This window comes from Lutjanus erythropterus, chromosome 14 (genome assembly GCF_056507025.1).
Source record: "Lutjanus erythropterus isolate fLutEry1 chromosome 14, fLutEry1.hap2, whole genome shotgun sequence".
In the NCBI taxonomy this organism is placed as follows: domain Eukaryota; kingdom Metazoa; phylum Chordata; class Actinopteri; order Lutjaniformes; family Lutjanidae; genus Lutjanus; species Lutjanus erythropterus.
The window spans coordinates 10,799,439-10,822,854 of NC_139330.1; the positions used below are offsets into that span (position 1 = coordinate 10,799,439).

Below are 23,416 nucleotides of genomic sequence, written 5' to 3' on the forward strand. Positions count from 1 at the left end.
TTTCTATCACATTTCTAGGTCACAGAGGCATCAGTGTTGAACTGAGACTGTGAAAAACTCCTCGTTACAGTGGGAGCATATAATTTCACAGTCCCCAAAGCTTTAGAGTTCTTTGAATATTTAGGGCATCGTCATTGCATTCATTCTCAAAAACAGGAAAGAATGGACCTGAACAGGTTAATCTGGTCACGCAGCTTGAAAACATGTAGGTTATGTTCCCAATAGAGAGTGTAAACAATCCTTCAATGGAAAATGTGTGAAAACATGAATACTAACCTGTATCTCAGCTACTGCAAATAAATGTACTTAGATTCCAGCGGTGGAATGATAGGTGATAGGAGTAGAATTTAATTTAAGCATATAGAAGATAATATAGTGAATAGCGTTTGTTGCAGAATTAAATATGTCACATTAAGGCGGAAATTCTCTACCATAAAGCCATGATGTTCTCTACCATAAAAATGGAGACTGAAATGCTATTTATTTTGACTTCATGAATGGAACCTTAAATATGTATGTATGTATGTATATGGCACACATTTATGCAACACAAAATATTAATTTTAAAATGTTTATAGTGATTTAATGGTTTTATTGTTCCTCCCAAGTCTATGATCAGAACTGCCTGTCTTAATTGACCAATCACAATCGAGTATTTATGTAATAAAGATTAATATCACGTTTACTGTTGCAATACCGTTTGTTCTATCTCTACTGAAATAAAAAATAACTGATAACAAACAAAGTAGGATCTGAATACTTCCTTCACCACTGAAAATGAATCAGGTTTGTCAGGTTTTTCTCCGACAGGGGGTGCTCGCGCACGCCTCTCCTCCCAACACGTCACGAGGGAGTCTTTGCTGGCTCCCAGTGGATGCCACTGCCTGCTGTCTAAACACCAGTTAACCACAACCGACTCGACCTGAGCTGAAGGTAGCTACATTTAATCATTTCGCTGTTGATATTACTGTGTGTTAACCAAGCAGTTCGCTACTTTGGCAGGGTTGTAAATAAACGCCGCTGCATTAAGTTGGTCGATTTTATTCAGTTCACGTTAGCTAGCTAACAGCTACATAAGGTAGCTGCCACAGATTAGCTTTAGCCTAGCTAGCACCAACTTCTCCTCCTGGACAGTTGGGAATCAAACAGATGGACACGAGGACACTGTTATCGTCACGCGGTTGTTGTTGCACTTGATGTTGAGAGACAAGCGACCCTGGTGGTTAGTGGCTGTCCCTCACAGACGTGTGCTATTTCTGTCTTAAAGCTAACATCGGCTAGCTGGTGTATGAGGCGTTGACTGGATGTAGTAACGGCGTTAGAGCTCAATGTCACCGGGTATAGATTAGCTTTATCAATCAACGACCTTTGCGTCCACAGTGTACATGGCCAACTAGGACCCTTGTTGCAGTCTACATCGATTCTCCAGTATGTTAAACGAGTCCCATTGTGTACAAAGCCATTGTGGTCATTTCAGGTTGTCGGTGCCATGGCTAGTCATCTGATATCAACAATATCCTGTTCAGTGGGTCAAGAGGGCGTAGAAACTGTGAGAAGCATCTCACCAAGATGCCCCCGGTCTCAAAAATTACATGACAAAGAAAGTCGCTGTTTGTTTGCTTTCTGCAGGGAAATCTGTTGGCAACCGGTTCAGTGCAGCTTAGAATATGCAATAGATTCTTCACGTTTGTGACTGTATTTGCATTTGGAGGAGTCATTTCACCCCAGGTGGGGTCTTACAGCACGCCCCAAAAGAGTGACTACAATGGCTACGTTCACGTGCACGCAGTAATCCGGGTTTTGCCTCTTAAAAAGACAATATTTCTACTAAGCTGTGCACATGCCTAATGAAAATGAGCATTCCTTTAATATTTCCATTTACATGCAGCTGTGCATACTCTGATAGTGGAGGCTTTTTTCTGTCAGACCTGTATCAAATTCAGAATATTGCCTTATTCTGAATATTGGTGGAAAACCTGTGTGCATGTAAATGTAGCCATTGACTCAAGTAGATTTAAGACTCACATTTGCATCTTGCCTAGATCTGACCTGTGTTGCTCCTCAGAGATGTGTACTCTTGAAATAGAAGGGTCTATCCTAAATGGTCTTCTGGGAGGTTATTTTTAAGAGCAAACAAAGGTTGAAGGTCAGTGAGAAAGTGAGTCATTGAGACAGAGTGAGCAGGGGGACACAGGGTTTAGCGCTTGTTTTTTAGAAGTTGCAGTCTTTTTGTACTAGACAGCTTACAAATTGTGAGGGAATATTAACCTGTTTATGTGAACTTTTTTGTTTTCAATGAGTTTTGTTATTTAGAGTTGGACACTGTGGAAGTATAAGACTATTGAATTACAAGCTGACATTAAACTGCATACTTAACACATGCTTTGCTTTAATCAGAAGTTTTGAATTTAGTCATGCAAACCCAACTGCCAAGAGAGCCAAGAGACAGTTTCATAGTTAGATTAGAAACACTCACTTTATAACAGCTCAATAACTTCATAGTTCATTATTGTTAATAGATTTCTGAAGCATGGTATTGTCTAAAAGTAGGGCTGCACAATATGGTAAAAAAAAAAATTAATAATCAGATTTTGATTATTTTGACAGATATTATGATTGTGATATGATTCTCAATTAATGGGAATTATCATTTTTACCACACAGATTTTATTGTCACTGGAAAAAACTATTAAAATCATAATGATGTGACGATTGTTGGGGTCAGAGCCCCAAAAAACATGTTTTCTTACATCTGGAGAACAAGATTTGTAGACTAGAACATCTCTGCAGTTCTATACAGTATTCCATCAAAATGCCTTTTGTCACATTTTTTCAAAACTTACAGTTTCTGTGATTTGAATATTGCACTTGGTTATATTGAAATTTTGATAACATTTTGGTTAACTGTGCAGCGCTACCCAAAAGGGTGCATATTTATTTAAATTATTCTATATTTACTATAGTTTTGTGCAGCAAGAGGGTACAGGGATGGGAGTAAACAAAAGAAAGAGGAGTGGTAGGTGTAGATCTAATCACTTCTTAAAATACACTCCCAGCTTAGATAATACAGGGGGCTTGCATGCCTGTCAGCAGCAGCAAAGCTGAGCAACTCTTAGCCCAAGAGGACAAACAGTTACCCTTTGTGTTCTCTGCAAGTGCCAGTCCTAGTTTGCCCCACTACACCCCCAAGCAGAGTGTTACTCCTCTGATTGTTGTGATCACAGGTTTCAGTGGTTTTGGCTTGATGGGATCCAAGCGGGCGACAAAGTGATGGTCTAAGGACTGGCAGTCACAGAGGTGCTTGCGCGTGGAATGTTGCGCTGGTCGGTGCACCTAGAAGGAGGGCCGCGGAGAGTCAACCATGCTGCTGTGGCGGTGGGTCACAAAGTGTACTCCTTTGGAGGCTACTGCTCCGGGGAGGACTACGAGACGCTCCGTCAGATTGATGTTCATGTCTTCAACACAGGTAGGTTTTGATCCCGTTGGATGGAGATTTCGTAGACAATGTTAAAATTTAGGCATCAGAAATATAGGGCTGAATGATTTCAAGAAAATATGTAATTCCGATTATTTGACTGATATTGTAATTGCGATATGATCTGTGATATTAGAGGGAGTGATTATTTTTACATAATTATTTTCATTTTCAAAGAAAAAACGTCAAAATTATTATATGATATTTGCAAGCATTTCTATCGAAATAAGGTGGGTTTTTTTTCTTTTTAGTCTATAGAATATGATGTGTAGGCCAGGACAACTCTGCAAAATATATTATCTTTAAAATGATATTTTGACACACATTTTGTTTTTAACAGATACTGAGCCTTCTTTGGTTTGCAAATTGAGTAGGCTATATTAGGATTTTGATAAAGGAATTCTTCAAACAATTTCATGCTTTTCAGCTGTTTATCTTGACAGTGAGTGCAGCTGTTGTGGGAACTCGGTTGTTCACCCCTCTGCAGTTTTATGACCTGAAAAACAACATCAGTAAATCAAAATAATAGATAGAATTTTCCCAAGAGTACTCTCAATGAAAAGTGTTGCATCTGGACCACACAGGGAACCCAATATATTTATTTATGTAAAATGATTTAAATTCATTCTTATCTACGGTAGGTTTCTGTTTGTACTTGAATTATTTGTATCCTAAGTAGGTGAAAAGGCATTGTCCTCTAACGCCCCATGCTCTATCTGTAATGAAGCAGGAAAATATTTGTTTTTCAAATTATGGAGTTAGGATAAGAGAGTGTTTCAGAGTTTGTTGAACCTTCACCATTTTAACGGTCCTTCATCACAGCTGGCAATTAAAAAGCCAAGCTTTCCATTGCGGTTTGTGGAGTTTTCTGTTTCTGTTGTTTTTCCGTTGCTATCTCGCAAACACAGGTGTTTTCTTTAAATGTGCTGCTCCAAGTTTTATAAAACTGCTCCATTTTCTTCCTTGTAACCCATTTTATATTTTTGTGTGGTCAGCCACCTGCTTTAGGGTTTTATAACTTCTTAAAGAAGCTTGAGCCCACCTACTGTTTCTATACCATGAAAAGCTCTGTGGAACCAAACCTTGATAAAGACGCCTCTGTCTGATTGAAATGGAAACGGGACCACCTTAGCCATTGTTTCACTTTATTATCTTGTCACTTGTTTTGTGCTCCTTCTCTTTGATGTCTGGCTTGCAGCGGCTGTCTTTTAAAGTCCTTTTTTTCTTTTTTCTTTACTTGTCTATCTTTTCAGAAACTTAATTTTTCACCTGATCACTAAAAAGTGAAGCAGTTTGGGTTTTATCCAGGTGGTTCACATCTTGTCAGTCTATACTGCTGTTGTTACTTTTAACTGAGTATATTGTATATTATTATATTACTTATATATTATATAAGTATATTGAACTCAGACTTAAAATGTGATTACCAATGTCTGAAATATGTTTATGTACAAATCCCAATTTCAAAAAAGTTGGGATGTTGTGTAAAGCTAAATAAAAAAACAGAATGCAATGATTTGCAAATACTTTTTGGTGTGTCTTGCATTGGATACAGTATGAAGAAAAGATATTTAATGTTCAAACTGATAAATTTTCTTCTTTTTTGTAAATATAGACTCATTCTGAATTTGATGCCTGCAACAACTGGCATCAATTCAACAATTGTAAAAGTTTTAAGGTGAAATTCTTTTCCATTCTCACTTGAAACGCGACTTCAATTGCTCAACAGTCTTGTGTCTCTGTTGCTGTACTTTGTGCTTCATAATGCACCACAGGCCTGTCTCAAAGGGAGACTGGCCTGGACTGCAGGCAGGCCAGTGTAGATGCAAATCATTGCAATAGTTGGTTTGTAGTTCCATTTACTTCGGCAATGAGGCTTGTTTTAGGTACTTATTAGGTCAGTATATTTTCTTATAATTTCTTCTGAAGAGATATTCTTGCATTGTAAAAGGTAATTATTTCTAAAACATAAACAAACATAAAACCAGATATAGTAAACAAGGTACTTTTCAACCATTTATTAAATGAATAATCCTTTCTCAACTGTTTTGTATTTCAGTGTCTTTGCGTTGGATGAAGTTGCCTCCAGTGAGGACGGGAGGACATGAACGTGCCCGTGAAGTGCCATATATGCGTTATGGCCACACAGCTGTGCTGCTGGATGATGTTATCTACCTCTGGGGTGGCCGTAATGACACAGAGGGGGCCTGCAATGTGCTTTATGCCTTTGATATCAGTAAGTAGACCTGCATCTGACTCAGTTAAGTTGTAGTTTCAGGCTGTATTTTCTTTGAAAGACTGCTTTTACATCAGGGAGCTGTAACAGCTGCTTGTATGTGTGATGGCTTCACGTTGCACATGACTCAAGTGTTAAAGTGTTGTAAAATGAGAGGATGGATCCCTCACGAGAGTACTGGGAGTTGATGTAAACTGTTCCCGCTTCATAGCCACCCACAGATGGTTCACACCCAAGATTTCGGGGACGGTTCCAGGGGCAAGGGATGGCCACTCAGCCTGTGTCCTGGGAAAGGCAATGTATATATTTGGAGGATATGAGCAGCTGGTGAGTCTTCATCACTCTTCACTGTGGGAGTCATTCTCTGAACATTAAAACACGATTTAACTTGTCTTCTCTGCTGTTTTTTAGGCGGACTGCTTCTCTAATGACATCCACAAGCTGGACACTCCCAACATGGTTTGGTCATTAATTAATGCCAGAGTGAGTTAAAACCACCAGTTGTTGATACTTCAAAGAAATTAAAATGTTTTTTTTAGTTCTTCTTGAACAGAGGAAGTCCTGTGTTCAGTGTCCAAATAAAAGTGGACGCAACACAGTCACTCAACGAAACTCAAAGATAGAATGGACTGGCAACATGCTCAGTTACATTCAAAGCGCTGTTGGAAATCAACAAACCATTGGTTATTACTGGGGTTGGCAGTGGTGCTGCACAAGCGCTCAGTGGTCAGATTGGCTGGATACAAAGGCAGCGCAATGTAATGCAGCTCCCTGGTAGGTGGCCAAGTACAAAAAGCCTGACAGAGGATTATATACACTCCCCTTTTGGGAAATGGCATTTGTTTGTGTATGCAGTCAACATGCTCATGTGATAAACTCTTGTAAAGTGTATTTTAGACATAGACACTAGTCCCTAGGGTGAAATAGGGTCTGGTGGAGGAGGGTCTTTTTCCAGCAGTCTGACTGATAACATTTTGTCATCAAGGAGATTACAGTGTGGTGCTTACAGATTTAGTTGTCCATGTGATTGCATGTTCTCAGACTTGCATTCCTTTTTGAAAGCAATACGATTAGCTGTGCATTTGCTCAAAACCTTTTTTTCTGTAAAAAAGTTTACCTTGTTTTAAAGGGATAGTTTGCATTATTTGTACAGGCGTTGTATGACGTACTGTTGTTAGGTTGTTTTGGTGTATGCAGACTAACCCTTTAAAACACAGAAGTCACACAGCAACACACAAAACTAACCGATTGTTATGAATATAGTTATCATTAATGGATTCTGGTTGAGGGAGAGAGAGCTATTTGATTAGTATAACGATGTAGGAAAAGGTCTGATGGCGAGGTAAAGCAATGAAAATATTCTAAATATAGCGTGCACTTAAACTGATATTGATTTTTATAAATGTGCCTCGTGGCTTAAATACATCGCTCACCCTGTCCACAACGGTACATTGCTTAGCTTCTGTGCTGCTTCTCTGAACTGGGGTGTGTCGACCTGCATCTACTGTAGCTAATACACTGACGACATAAATACATATGCCTCAAATAATCCATACTATCCCTTTAAATGTTGTTTGTTATTCAAATTTTCCCTAAGTCTGGTATTCTCTTTTTTTTTTCCTAGAGTCAGCACTAGATGATTTTAAATACTTAACAGTTTCTTTTGTTGTTTAATTTAGCTGGTCATCTTAAGGTTTAAAATTATTTGTGTAATTAATTTTTTGTATATATTCAACAAGGTTTATTTTCCTCCCACTGCCCCACTGATAATGCCTGTCAGAAAGCCAGCTTGCCTACATAAGATTTATGGAGAACAGTGGCAGCACATTCTGGAAAGGAGGGTGTGTGAAAGGCTTTGTTATGGCTGTAGGCCAGCAAAAAGAAAAAGAGCTAGCCTTTGTTACAGTAGGCACTGTGTCATTCAGTGGAAACAAATCACATTTCACTCCTGTGTATTTGTTTTTTTTTCACAGTTCTCTAGTAATCATAGCAATTATTTGCTACATTATTATTCTGAGATCTATTCCCACCTAATTTTTGTACAATATCCCAAGTATTTCCATTAAAAAGTGGTTTGGGTTTAGGGTGCCTTTGTAGTTGGTAACTGTGTCCACTAGATGGCACTGTTTACCTGAAGCTGCTGGTTAGGAAGCCTCATCTTTGCCAGTGAGAAGATTAAGCTTCACACCCAGGGTCATAATCAGCACAGAACATTTGGAGACATCTGAGAGTTTTAAACTAAAGCTAGTTTATGAGGTAAGAATGCAGTAAGTATATAGGTTAATACATTCAACGTCCTTGCTATCTGTCCAGAGTAGACTGTTTTATGTTCCTTCTCTCCACTGAAACTTTATGGAGTGTAAAACTATCATCTGGTGGCGTTCGTTCTCTTCACAGGGCACCCCGGCACGCTGGAGAGACTTCCATTCAGCCACCATCATTGGGACAAAGATGTTTGTGTTTGGAGGGCGAGCGGACCGCTTCGGTCCCTTCCACTCCAACAACGAGATCTACTGTAACAAGATCAAAGTGTTCGACACGGAGACCAACTGCTGGCTGAGCACCCCTTCAACACAGCCACTGCCAGAGGGACGCAGGAGTCATTCAGCCTGTAAGAATCAGAACCAGAAATACTTTGATGATCTCTCAGGTCAAATGGGGCTACGTTACAGTTTCTCCAACCAAGAATAGAAATATATAAGCATGAGGAATTAGACAAATAGAAATATAGGTAAGAATTAGGTAAAATATGTGCATTATACTACAAAAAACAATATATAGCATATATATAGAGAAATAGAAATGTATAACAACAGAGTACAAAGTTATTGTACTATTGGTCGTTGTTACACAGTTGAAGATATACATCATCAATACAAATCAATTATACTTCATTGTTCTTTACAGGATTAAATCAGGCACAAACACACTTAAAATCAATATTATGAACAACTTTGTGCAGATCCCTTTTAAGTGCTTACATTTTATTTAAATAGATGCGTTTCCTAAATGTATTTTATTCTGCATACTCTTAAATAAGAGAAGGCTTTAACCCATAATTCATTTAAAGATGAGAATTGTGAGCCACAATAGGTCCACAATGTGACTTTTGTCACAATAACACCATATGGAGAGTAAACAATATGTGGCAATATTGTTTGATGGGGGAGCATCAGATTTACACATAACTGGTTCACTGCGGTTCTCATAGTTTGTTTGTTAGTCTGGAATTTGTTTTTGAGAGGACGAACTTGAACTTGTGGAATCATTTTCAAGTTTTCTTACTGTGATGATTCATTATTGTACAATCTGCAGTCATTTTCCAGTGTGATCTTTCTCAGTTTAATTATCAAGCAATGGTCTGTATAAACAGTCTCTGCATTTTTTGTCCACATTGTCTGATTAAACAAATTCAGATAATTTAACTGCTTCACATGGTTAAACTTACTGTGCTGCAAATGTCTTTGACCTGCATGATAGACCATAAAAATTGATTAATTTTTTCGTTTTCCTTTCTGTGTGTAGTTTCCTATAACGGGGAGCTGTATATATTTGGAGGATACAATGCTAGACTAGACCGTCACTTCAACGACCTCTGGAAATTCAACCCAGGTGGGTCACTGTTTGTATGTGTCAAACTGGGAAAACTTGGAAAACACTGCTAGTTGTGTCACTCCTCTAGCTTTTCCTTGTTTAGTGCAAAGTTGGTCTGTTTCTGATCCACCTGCACTGGTGCTTGTTTGCCTCTATGGAAGAAATGCAGCGCTGGCAGTGCTAGCTCGTGTTGACCCACTTTCCTACTCACTTTTCAGTAGGGAGCCGTGTAGACAATCCTCTCATTGCTTATTGCATCGTCGGTCTCAGGATAGTGTCTGGCTGCTCCCTGTCCACTATGCTGTGTATGGAACACAGCATAGTCTTTTTGTCTTTTTGCCAGAAACACAGATGAAAAACAGACAATAATTATCCTGTATAGTGATAAAAAAGCACCATACCAGGGTTTTGAGACTATGGTGGCAAATGCTGGTGAGTGTGTGTGGCATGTGCAGCGTACACGGTTTTAGGGCGAACCTTTAGAGTTCCCACTCTCTTTCACTTTTTGTTTAGCAATATGAGGGCAGACAAAGAAATTGGCAACAAAAGGGCACATAGCCTGATATTGGAATCAAATCTTGTATTTTCCATAAATATATTTAGAAACAGAATAAAAAACACTAAAATCCAATAAAAAGAGGTCACATGACAGATGCTATTGAAAAGCTGCAATTATTTTCTGTTCAGATTATGTAAAATAAATTAATTACAATCGAAATTGGTGTGCTACATCACTCAGTATTATTTCTGAATCATAACTTTCACTAATATGGTCAAGTCAACACAAAGGTATTGAAAATACCATTGGTTTTGTGTCATATAAACCGTAATTTCTCGATGGTCCCTAAGTGAAGTGACAGAAGTAATTGCAGCACTCGTTACATCTGATCAGGTAGAGGCGGCACAAACAGGAGGCAGGGGTCTTATACAGTAATGATTCGGGGCTTATTACCTTGGGATTACTGTCACACATGGACTTAATGAATGGACAAGGAGTAGAATACAAGCTTGAACAGCTCTTGACTTAGTAATCAGGGAAAATATTCACGGCATGCGTACCTTTTCTAAATGGGCTGTCAAGATCTCTCAAAACGTGGTGCTTGAGGTTTGATATTCAGCCCTGTTTACTTATATAGCTTTTGCTAACTTTGCTTTCATTACAAACACAAATTTGTTTGCCTCACGATTGCCTGTCTCTTGCATATATTATGAATGCATCATTCACCTGTTGCCTCACCACTCAAGTGCCTCCCATAATGCATGCGTTTGGTCTAATTGCTCAAAGCAGTTGGTGATAAAAAAGGCCCAATAGTTCTGGAGTAAGAAAGACATGAGGCCCACATTTTTATTGGAACTTTCAACAGAGGCGGTGGCCAAAAATACAAAGGCCTCTCAGTTAGATAGGCATACATTGATTACCTTTGTATTGTGGTAGAAATGAAAGTCTTAAATGCAGCATCTGACGCCAGTCCACTGCCTTGGTTACTAAAAATAAACCTGGCCTATTTTCTCCTCGCTCCTGCCTGTTTTTATAATAGTCATCAACACACTAAGGTGTATTAATAGTAACAAAAGTTATAGCAATACAGAATATGTATCGCAACAGTTTGTGTAGCCCTACTTATCTTTACCTTTTCCAGTTTAAAGCACATCACAGGGTATTTAAGTATGAAGTATGAGGACTGTTTGTATCCAGCTGGAGATGTTTGCACTGGATGAACCTGAGATCTGCTGTTAACCATTTAAACCTGTGCTTTTTAGTCCACTAGATGGCAGCACCTCAATTAGTCCTAATTACCCAACAAAGTCTGAGTGGCCTGTTGCTATAGAGATGCAATGATGCTGTCGGCTGATAGTGTGAGACTTCGCAGTTCATCCTTATATGGAGCAGCTGAGAGAGCTCCACCGTCATCACTCATATTGCACTTCAGCAGAGCAGGAGAGACGAATTCTCTATTTCTGAAATGTAAAGTTTTGCGTTCAAATGAAGGTTAAGTTTTGTCTTCTTGCTTTCTTCACTCCCTTTCATTCCATTCTCCCCGGGCCTTGTGTTTGTGGTTAAATATAGCAGGAAGCTGAATGAACTGCAGGCACAATGGGAAGCACTAGTACGTTTATGTAACTTTAATTGAATGAGAGCTTGTATAGCTGCTATGATGCTGTCCGCACAGATCAAAATTTACTGCACTAAAGCTTCCTTTGTTGAGCCATTTTAAGCAAGAATATAATAATTTCAGTGTAATTGTATAATGTATTGAGAGCTTTCCATCTCGAAAAAGAGGTCAGGCGAGGGCGTGTGTGTATCTTTTCTTCTTTTTCCATCATTGTGTCTTAAATATTGTTATCTCAACTTTAATCTTGTCATGTGTGTTCACTCTACAGAAGCCTTTTCCTGGAAGAAGGTAGAGCCGAAGGGGAAGGGCCCATGTCCACGGAGGCGTCAGTGCTGTTGTATGGTTGGAGATCGCATCATCCTCTTTGGAGGAACCAGGTGAGGAACAAAATATTAATACTACTATTGTAAGTTTTCTCTCCACTTTAAAACTGACATATTTTTGTATCTAAATGGTTTGTATGTACATCTCAATTAAAGATTCATCCATTTTTTTGTCTCTGTTAGCTTTCCCTTTACAAATACTATGATGCATTCATTAATTAGTTCTTAATAAATTTACTATTAATTATATATATACATATTTTTTTTATAACTACAGAACTTGACTATGATAAAAGCTTAAGCTGACAGCACACAATGATAAAACCACTGTGTGCCAGCTGAGCCATTGTTTTCTCATAAAGAGAGCAGTGCCACACAGCTAAATGATGAATGTGGCTGGCACCGCTCATTAAGTGTTGTCTGCTTTCAGCTTCATGGTTATTGTGTTGAAAATCTTCAAAATATCTACACATCAAAAGTTTGGAAAGGCTTTCACTGAAAGATGACTCACAGTGTTGTGTAAATCATGTATGGCAAACTTTTGCTTGTTGATACATCCAGGTGCTTTTAGGACATTTATCATTACTAAAACCTGTTGTATGCTGTTGTAGGAAAGATACTTGCTTGTTTAGATTTAGGAATTATCGTTGGCTCTATTTAATCTAATAACCCTTTTAGAGTTATACCTGCTAACTTGTTTGCCAACAACACCTCTGGCCATGGTAATATTTTTTGCAAAATGTGTTTGCGTGGGCGCAGTCTTTCTACTCAGTAGAAAATGCCTGATTGTGAGAAATTATATTTCTATTGGAAAAGCTGTTTCCGAAGAGGTAATAAAATAATGTGAAGTGATAATCTATTAAGATAAGACATCTTTCAGATAAATGACTGTTCACTAAAGTGGTGTTTTACCACAACACACATTTATTTCCCAAGAGTGAGCCATGCAAGACATAAAAATCAGCTAGACAGACTGAAAAGTTCAGTCCACATATTACTTTCTTTGTCTAAACTTTAAAAACACGATATGTCCAAAACCCGTGAACATACTCACTCACCCTGCATTAACAAACACGCTCCCATGCACTCCATCCTCTGGAAAAAAAAAAAAAAAAAGATGCTCCTGATGTTTTGTGATTTCGCTGAGACTAAAATGTCACACAAAAATTATGTGGGAATTTATTTCATTTGTTTTTGTAGTCAGTACAAATTGTACTGTATTCAGTTGTAAATCTTTAAAGTAGTATGACAATAACATTTTCTGGAAACAATTTAAAGTATTTAGTGTTTAATATATTTTATAGTTTTTTTTATAATTGGTCTCTTTTTTTAAAAAAAAAATCTTGAGTACATGATTCTACTGTTCATCTTTCTGGTAGAAGAACAGGGATAGTGTCCAATGCCAATGTTAATGGAGACTAGGGATGTGTGCAGTTAGCTTGTGTGGAGCAGCGTGTCATACACAAATACAACATACAACTAAGCAAGTCATGGTGCAATGGAGCTAAATGTGGAATAGGTTCTATAAATAATACTGATAAATAAACTTGCTAAGCACAGTAAAACGATCATCTAAAGCATGTACAAACAATGACAGTTGCTAAAAAAAACCTATGGCGCATTAAGTAGTCAGATTACAGAGAAATTGAGCGATTTAGAATAACAGTTAGTTTTACAAGCAGGTGAAACATAACAATGCGCTGATGGCAATAGAGAAAACAACCTTGTAGGACAGTGTCCAGAGGAAGCCAAAATAAAAAATCTCTTTCTTTCAATCTGATGATCTTAGAACAGATTTAACAGTACTGTTCAAGCTGATTCTGTCTTTACTGTGAAGTTGTGGAGCCAGCAGATAAAAGAGACTCTCAATAAATGAAGAAGAATCTTCCTGACTCCTTTCTTCACGAACACTTCAGCTCTTAGTTATACTCTTTGATATTTTTCATTGTTTCTCATCGTAATGTTAATGAAGCACAGGCTCTCAAAACAAACGGCGTTCTGTGTTTTTGAACAGTTTGAGAAAAACTGTCCTCTCTTTTCAATATGCCAAATGGAGGCTCTGGCTCCTGTAGACGGCAGTCTGTGATGAGTCCCTCATTGGCTGTAAGACAGTAGTGATTGCTGGGAGTTTGTAGTTGGTAAGGTGCCACTGGGCTGGTGACGGGCTTGTGATAGGCCAGTAGCCAATGGAGTAATGAGGTAGCTAACAGTGTTAGCACGGTCCAGAGTAGTCTGGGACCTGGGCTACTGTTATCAGCAAGGCTGTTTTATCAGGCAAACCCCACTGGGATAACCTGATAGTGGGGATCGAGAGGCTGTGGATAAGAGTCCTCTCAGCCCCACTACGTCTACGGCCCCTCAAGTCCGAGAGGCTTCTGGCTGCTGCTGAATTAGTTCTCTACTGCTCCAGTGGTCACCACGTCACGGGGAGCAACACACCCTAATACACAAGTGTCATCCTGATTCGTCCACTGTGCAGTATTATTTTAGTCATTATTTAATTAATTTATTATTAAAATAGCTGATTTTCAACTATTAGCATATATATAATGATAATTAGGCCTCATATCCACATTATTTATCAAGAATTTCATTAATATTTTATGAGGGCACCAATGGTCATCCTTACAACATTTAAGTTATTTGGACAAAAATTATTGTGACATATGATTTTGTTCATATCCCCCAACTTTGACGCTTCATTACTTTAGAGGAAATGGGTTATCTCAACATATATTGTGTGTGTTGTGGAGTAGCTGAAAAATATTCAGATATTATTTATCAGCCCAACGCTAGTTACAAAACATTTTTGGGGATAACCTAAAGTTCAACATTAAGTTCATAACCTGCTATTCTCAGTACACTCCAGCAGATCTGTTTTTAATGGCTACTTTGGTTATTCAAATTTGTTTTAACAATTCAGAGAAACGAAACTTGCTGCTTGTAAACAGTAGCACTCAAAAGTCAGTAAAGTCAAGTATTAATATGCAACTGAGGAAGAAAAAAAAGAAAAAAGAGCTTTAGACGATGCTTATTTTTAAAGATTGTTATGCAGTGTTTGGTTTCTCGCTGGGATTAGTCTAGGATGGGTTTTAAGGAGTCATGATTTCCTGTTGTGAGCAGATAGGGCCAGGGCTGGAAAGGGAGTGTCACTGGGGCCACTGGAATGATGGAGGGTGCTGGCTGAGCAGAGGAAGAAATCAAACACCACGCAGTATTTCCAACATCCTGTTCAAAAGTTTCAGGGCAGGGTTTTTTTTAGGAGAATGGGGCTAATTCAACTTTACTGCCTTAAAGGAGAAATCTGCAATATATTTACTGTACTGAATCATAAAGTGACCATGATATGTCATCAGAGACAGAGGAAACATGCTAAGCTGAAATACTGGCTTTTCCAACAACAGTGCAACAGCCAGCATGTTCTCTCTTTAAATTGATATGCTAGTTTCAACTTTATTAGAGATAACATTAATGCAGAATATTTGCCGAATGAGTTGGTAATAGACCCTGGCAGGCTGCCACTAAACTCCTGTTAACATATATTCATAAATGCACGCCAAGTGTCATTATTAGTGGGTAACTTTAGTTTGTGTTATTTGTAATTTGGAGGATTTTGTAGTTCAGCAGTTGTTTAGTTGTTCTGCCAAGATGTTGTTTCCTGTTACTGTACAAATTACAGCATGATCCTTCCTCACAGGCTCTAAGCAAGTTGGCCACACAGGTTCTCTTGACCAACATTGCACGTTTGTTGTTTACACAAGCACTCTTAAGCCTCTTACACACAGGAACTCCCATAAGCACATGCACACATGTACTAAGACACACAAACAGCTTCTTATCCCACTCATTTATTTGTTTTACCGTCTTTACTAAGAAAATTTTCTTATTAAAGTTCACTTAAGGTTTTCATTTCTGTCATGATTTGCTCTGATGAAGATTAGACTAAACAAGTTTTTTTTTCATTCTACACCTCTAATTCACTGTGAACATTACCTCGAAAACCAGCCATTGCTGTGTTTATTTTTGCATGACCTAACAACATGAGGGCAGTTAACAGAGCAAAAGAAGTTATTGGTGTCTGTCTCAATGCAATTGACAAATGCTTGCACAGGCCATCATGAATTACTTGCTGGACACCTTGCTTGTGTTTTTTCTGGGGCTCCTCATTTTGGTTGGTCTGCCAAGGAAATTGTGTTCAAATTTATGGCCTTCATCTTGTTTTCCTGGGTTTGTTGTCCTTTCATATTGATCCAAAACAGAGCCCCTCTGTTGACGCTTTTTCCCCAGTTTATGATCTTTATTTTACCTGCAGGAATTTGTTCAGGAATAATTTATTACTTTAGTGAAGGACAATAAAACTATTAAGTCCAAGAGCCCTTTGCTTTTAAAGGGGTTACGCTTTGGACTGGACATAACACTAAGGTGTATTGACACTAAACACAATCATAAAACAAACATCACCCATAGAGCTGCAATGGTTAATCAATTAGTGATTGTCTTTAAGTATTCAGTGTTAGATAGTGACTTCGATTGTATGAGCCATAATGTTCACAATGGATTTTATTTCTGTTTTAGTGTTGTTAAAGTGGTTATTAATCAGGATTTAGTGCATGATATCCTTTGTTTTGTGAGTGTGTTTTTAGATACACACTTGGACTTCTTTTAGGGCAAATGAGTAGAGTGCATGTATATGTGAATGACAGGCTGGGCATTAGTGGCAGACTATTGAGTGCCACTTGCGTCAGTGTAAACAGGCCTGCTGAGCTGCAGAGAGGCACGAAATTCTGCCCCATCTCTGATTTATGACCTCAGGGAGCATTCTTTCTCACGGAGTGCAATTTGATATACCCGCAGCGCCTCTGCTACACTCATTTACTGAGACCTGCTCACTGCCCCACGAAGGACGACCCGTGCATGACTAACTCCACCTGCACTGACCTTCACCTACGCACACAACCAACGAGCAGCATCCTTTGCTAAACCCTGTGCGTTTCTAACTTTTCTCTCACCTTCCGAGGAATTGAGCACTGCTGAAGTTGTGCTGCACATTAAGACAGTGCCACGTAGATTATAGATCTCCTGCCGAGGTTATGTTGTCATTGTTGGCATTTGCCGCACTCTGTGTATAATTGCTTACGACAAGCCCAGGTTGGGCTAAATCGGGACGCATTTTAAGCTTGGGAACAGGGCTTCCTATGAGGGGCAGGATGTGAACAAGGACATGACAGATTGGCATGCTGGGAGCAGACAGCTTGGAATCTGTGAAGGGGAATCTAGTACTGGCCCTTGCAACATGACTACACGTATTTATTCCATCATTGCGATAGAGGAATATATTTTTACAGGTTTTAATTCCCCTCTGACGACTGTATGACTGATTTAAATCTTCTCTTTGTGTCCACTTTGTTCACTCTGTGATTGAAGGCTTGCTTTTTTGTTGTTTGGTAAATGTTAAGATCGGAAGCATCCCAGCTGTCTGTAGAATTGAGATTTTGTGCCTTTTCAGCCTTCCACCGCCTGTATTTTGACTGCTGATGATAACCATTCCACAAAGGGCTTTTAGTTGCCTTTGACTGTGAGATGCAGTGACCAGTGGCTCTCAGTTTACATCTAACTGCTAGGTGGCTGCATCCCAGAAGTGGCTCTTCGCTCTACTGCTGCAGAGAATCTGTACCAGGCAGACATCAGACACAGGAATGGCACAGAGAATCCAGCCAAATCCTTTACCTGTAGTAAAGGAAAGTAGTGGTAGCACCATCTCTGACCTGCAAATTTGTACTACCTGGTGGCAATGACTGTTATAGCTGCAGATTTTTCTTTTGATACCTGCTGTTTTCCAGAGTGCACCACATCTTAAAGCTAGTACAGGGAACTTGTAGTATCAGGTTGATTGTTGTTTTGTTTTTTTTGAGGCCTCTGTGGACAAAAGCAGTAGTGTTTCAGTGTAACGGCCACAAAATGTAATGTCAAAAATACAATTATCAAAAATAAAATCTCCCCCTTCTTCCTTTTAAACTAGCTAAAGTACTACTAACTGTACATTTGGCTGGGGAAATGCAAACACAGGCTTATTTCATCTGATTTGACTGTACAATTTTCTCTGATGGTCTTGTTTGCTTGTGTAGATCATATAGAGGCATCAGTATTAAATTGAGAGTCTTTCATAACCAATTAAATCTCTTTGTAGCAACTTCAAAATAAAAAATAAAAATAGAAATTGATTGTATCACATTAATATCCACTCGATATTAAATGCTCAAAAGGAAATACAATTAAGCAAATGTTGGTTTACCATAATTTTAAGGAGACCCTCGTTTTGAAACTGCTGGCACTCTGTCTGCTCAGTTGGATTATGTTGATTGGACCTAGTTTCGGGTGGCTTTTATGAATGACACTTAATGTCCTTGTTTCTTTTCAGTTCAGTCACAGCTACAGTCAACATCTAAATGACTGCTTTCTCTGATGTGTGTCCCGGTGCATTGGATTTTTGGCATCCTTTCAAATGCATGAAGTATGTTAGAATTTTTAAAGCCTTGAAATATCACAGTGCTGATGATTGATTTCCCCTGGTTATGAATTTCAGGCAAATTGAAGAAACCACTGAAGGTTATTGCTGAGATTTCCTACTAGCTTCTGCTCGGTACAAAGGCCAGAAGGACACTCAGTCCCATTCCATTATTTTCTCTTTTTTCCGGCGTTGTGTGGCATTTGTGTGTGTTTGCATGTGTCTGGGTGTATTGTCATGACTTAATGACTCACAGCTCCTCTTGTCAAGCTGACGTCAGAGGGCTACACATGCTCCCTTCGCCCTGCCAGCCTTAACGCATGTGTTCCATTTGGCAATATGCACAGCCGCTTGGTACATTTAGTGAAAATGGAAAGCATGCTGACGCCGGTCCTAATATAGATGCAGAAACTTTTATGCTCCGATTGTTGAGCTTTTTAATGTTTCTGTCTAAATCTGACACATCACCCTGGTTTAGTATAGGTGGAAAATGCAAAATAGGAGAGCAGATATACTTTGTTTATAAGCTTTGATCTATTTTAGTTTCAAGGTAAAATTCCACCAAATTTTATGTGTGTCAGTTGTCCTTCCATTAGTTTTCAGTTGGGGGGGTGTATGGCTGCTATGTACTCTGAGCATTAGGGAGACTACATAGCAGGTAATCTCACTGGTAGCCAAAACATCCCAGCCCCAAACCTCTGGTTTAATCCACCAGAATCTCACCATGATATTTAATCTGCGTGGAATTTAACTGGTCATTTCAAAACAGCAAGTTGTTGAGCTGCAGAGCTTCTGCAGGGTACCAAACATTGATAATTGTATGGCACTAACCAAATTGCTTCAATACTGTTGAGTATTAGAAGATACCTTGTCATTCGATACCTTTAGGCATAAATTTCCACATTGTGTTTTATATTTGTGTAAAAGTGCTTTGAGTGTAAAAATACCAAGTTGCTGAAACATGAAACTAAAGACCTGACACAGACAACCTAAGTTCAGTGTCTTGTTTTGCTCACAAGATATTCTGTTACCTTCATAGAAGAGTCAAGAAACAAGAAAATATTCACATTTAGGCAGCTGAAATCAGAAAATTTTGATTTTCTTCTTTGAAAATTACTCAAACAAATTAATTAATTTTCAAAATAGTTGGCAATTATGAATGATTAATAATTGATAAATAGATATCAATCGATGCATAGTTATTGCAGCTCTAATATTTTCATGTTACAAAACTGCTTTGAACTTGTAAAAAGGAGCTTGAAACTAAAGAATTGCACAGTAATGTAATTCTTATTTTATTAAAATGGATTTTATAAATTTTGTATAAAAAGAATATTGTTCAGGGACCAATATTTAAGTCAAAGTTTTGCAGCTGGTACCGTAAACAAACATCTTTGAGCGATACCCAACTCTGTGCAGAGTGTAGTGATTTTGTTTGTTAGATCAAGAAGGTCTAAAGCCTGGTGCCTCGATATCACCCACAAGGCCATTTTGCTCCTTATCAATGGCTGAGAGGGCTGCTGTTATGATAATCCAGCTGGTTAGAGTGTGTCCTGTTATCACTGTTGAACCTGACAGTTCAAGTGTTAAACTAAACACAACATGGGACTAATGCAGAACTAATTCTAAAACGTTTTATTTTCTTGCTAAGTATTGCACGAAAACCCCTGCTCACTGTTTGATCTTTCATCATTCTTGAATCTAAATATCAATATGGCGGCACATCCTGTCTGCCACAGTGGAGCTTGGCTCCATGGAAACACACCTATTAACACACCACAGATTTTGATGCCACACACATGTTGTAGTTTGGCCTTCAGTGTCAAAGGGTAGGCTGCAGAAGTTTCCTTTATTAATTGTCTGTGTGCATGTGTGTGTGTGTTTAGTATGCCCAAGATAAAACCTGTCAAACAGTGGAGGTGACCTCGACAGGATATAGGGCATCCCGCACGTGGCGGGACAGGACCCTGGGGCAGCACAGCGACATTGTGATTTACTCTTCAAAGACAAGCTCCTGATAGTATTTCATCTGCATCTTAACCCTCTTTAACCCACTAACAGGCTGTATACATTAAGGTGTCATAGGGTTGAGTGTTACACAGCAGCTCAAATAAACAGCCTACATAGGCGAACCTTTGTGATGCTGTTGTCCACATAAATTCACACGTCTAAATAGCAGTAGTTTAACTTTTGATTTACTTCTGTCATCACGACCAAAACACGTCTCGTGGCTTTAGGTCTTCTCAGTAGAACAATGCAGTGCTATGTAGACAAAGTGAAATATGGTAAGCAGAGCACACCGGCCTACAGAATATGAGGCTTTTCATTCTCAGTCAGCAAGTCAAGCTTAAAGGAGAAATCTGTGACACATTTACTGTAATTAATCATAAAATTACCATGATATGTCATCAGATACCAAGGACTGCCAAGTCTTCTTACACACAGGTGTAAAGGTGTTTTCCTTTAATCTGTAAACTGTCTTTAGAATTCTATCACAATATCTAATTTTGGTTATTTACAGCACAATAACGTCTGATCTAATGTGGTGAGGAAATGAAATATGGTCAAATCATTTTGAGCTATATATAAATATGTTATCTACCACAGCTGTAAGTTGCAAGAAATTTGCACCTTGAAAATGTTTGAAAAGTTTGACTTTGGGAAAAGGTGTAGGAAGAATTATGTGTTGTGAGGGTCTTGTGGTAGTTGACTGACCTTGATGCAGACCTGATTTCAGATTGAGGCTATAGAGGAAGTAACTTATTTTTCCACAATGATACGGCCAGCTATAGAGAAAAGTCTGACAAGCTCTTCAGATGTTCTGCTGTATATTAACCAGCTGTGTTCAAGGTCCTGAAACGCTACTTAATGTCCTCTTCCTCATTTTTATTGGCAAGCTGGGTTGATAACAACCTTTCCTGATAAAAAAGGACTAAATTTATATTTGCTTGAGATTTGTACAGCTGTTTTTTTCTCTCCAATAACATCACCAAGTCCAACTACATTTTGTCCACAGGGGCTGCAATTTGAGATGCCTCACTAGCGGCTGGCATCTCCTCTGTCTAATCTGAAGCCAGGCGTCTCTCTCTGGGAGCCAGCCGTAGTTGGTGTCTCACCCTCTGCATGGGGCTTAGGTCTGGGCAACTGCAGGTCTTAATCCACCCTCCAGCCACTGCCCAGGAGGGGGCACAGATAGCTGGGTAAGACGAGGTGAGACAGTCGAGATTAAGGCAAAAGAAATGGACGGGAATCTATCGAGCTGTGATAACCAAGTCTGTTGGAGTTGTTTAAGAGAGTTTAGCTCCAAAACTGTTGCCAGCTCTTGCAGTCAGTAAACCCCCTCTCTCAGATCTTACCTGTAGGCTTTGTCATTTAATAAAAAAATGTTTTTGCTTGAAAGTGACAGTAAAAATAGAGGGCAAAGGAATTCATGTTGTTACCAAATAATTGGGGTTAGGGCTGGGCAATATTTCTATATCATATCAATATTGTGATATGAGACTAGATATTTTATATGGTGGATATTGCTACATCGTGATATAGCATGAGTGTTTTTCCTGGTTTTGCAGAAAAGGGGTCAACTTAAGAGACTGCTCTAACTGTTCTATTATTTGTTTATACCCACTTTACCCACTTAGTCATTAGTAATTATTATTATTATTATTATTATTAATTATTAAGTAACTAATATTAGAATTAGTTCACCATTTCATAAGCAGCAACAGCTGCATGTAGCACTTCACTTCAAAAAGCATATACTTTTCTTTCATTATAATGTACCTTAAAAAGTATTTAATTTACTACTTTTATATGCAATGATGGTGCTCAAATAAAAAATCTTAATCTTCATTGCAATACTTGTAGAATTGCTGTACTCAAACATTGCAACACATATCGAATCAGCACCCAAGTATCATGATAGCATCGAATCAGGAGACAAGTGTGTCGTCCCAGCCGTATTGTATATTGTGCAATAGCCTAAAAGTATTGAGATATTATTGAAAAGCAATATTGCTGAGTCCTAACTGTGCCTACTTGTAAATCACTCAGAGTTCTTTAATGAAATGCTGTCAGGCATACAGATAAAATGCAGAGAAGCAAAATGAATGTTAAAATCCTTTGGAGGGAGACATGTTTTCTACCTACTATGGTGAAAACCACTAGAACAGTCTTGCTACAATCCAGCCACAATCTTCTTCTTTAAATTGTTCTTTTTAAATATTGGAGCTTTCTGTGTTTGATATACTTGTATCCATCAAATCATGCAATGCTTAATGTGTTGCCTAAGTCTGTTAGGAATATCTGCCTGGTTCTTTTGTCTGTTTTTCTATCACTACCTGTTCCCAGCATTATCATGCATTTCCACCCAGAAGTGGTGCTGGAATAATTTGCTGCATGTCTGGCGGTCCTGATAAGGTACGCAGCAGGAAGTTGTAGTGTACTATGAGTTCCTGTGAGCTAGATGGTTCTGAAGAACCAAAGTTCAATAGGAAGTGGAGAAAGGAAAAGGATGCAGGTCGTATCAGTCCAAGAATGAGGATATGGCCAATGAAGCCACTGAAAACATACCTACAACAGGTCGAGTTCCACCTATAATCTGAACACCGGTGTTTGCATTTGGAAAACAGAGGTGTTACTCATGGAGCTCCAATGGTCAATCGTTTATCTTGTCATTTCATTTGCATTGTTGCTGTTTCTGAGAGGAATTTGCAATTACATTCCTGGACACTTCAGACAAATTGGACTGTTCCCAGGCTCTGTCTTGTCCACTCATTAGTTTTAGGACTGCAGTTCAGCTCTTTCTTCTACCGTTTTGAGACCTAGAGTTGGAAGATAATGAGGTGGAGCAGGCAGTGCATTGCTACAAAGGACTGGCAATTGGGTGATTAGACACCCTCATTGAGTGTTGTTTGAAATAGCAACCAGTGTTGTTTTAGTGGGGGAGCGGCATCACTCAGGCCTCATTCAGACTGGGAACCACTGCTGCTGTAGGGGGAGGAGCACTTTCACACATACTGATACATTGCTGATCGAGTAACAAAGTGACCCATCAAACACCGGGATGCCACATAAAGTCGCACACTGTGACATTCCCGCTTCCAACCACCGCAGTCAGCCTTACCACACCTCTTTCTACCACTTTTTGCCTCTACGATCCCCTTCAGCCTC

The 23,416-nt window shown here is 38.8% G+C and overlaps 1 protein-coding gene across 1 annotated transcript in view; it reads left to right on the forward strand.

Annotated features, from left to right (window-relative positions):
• Positions 1-822: 822 nt before the first annotated feature.
• The window catches only part of klhdc3 (kelch domain containing 3), a 31,530-nt gene continuing 8,936 nt past the window's right edge, over positions 823-23,416 (forward strand). Inside the window, exons 1-8 of the mRNA XM_084736279.1 lie at positions 823-933; positions 3,225-3,466; positions 5,535-5,711; positions 5,923-6,038; positions 6,123-6,194; positions 8,109-8,322; positions 9,237-9,323; positions 11,688-11,796. Of these exons, the coding sequence (XP_084592405.1) occupies positions 3,313-3,466; positions 5,535-5,711; positions 5,923-6,038; positions 6,123-6,194; positions 8,109-8,322; positions 9,237-9,323; positions 11,688-11,796 (929 nt within the window). The 5' untranslated portion in view covers positions 823-933; positions 3,225-3,312. The remainder of the gene's footprint in view (positions 934-3,224; positions 3,467-5,534; positions 5,712-5,922; positions 6,039-6,122; positions 6,195-8,108; positions 8,323-9,236; positions 9,324-11,687; positions 11,797-23,416) is intronic.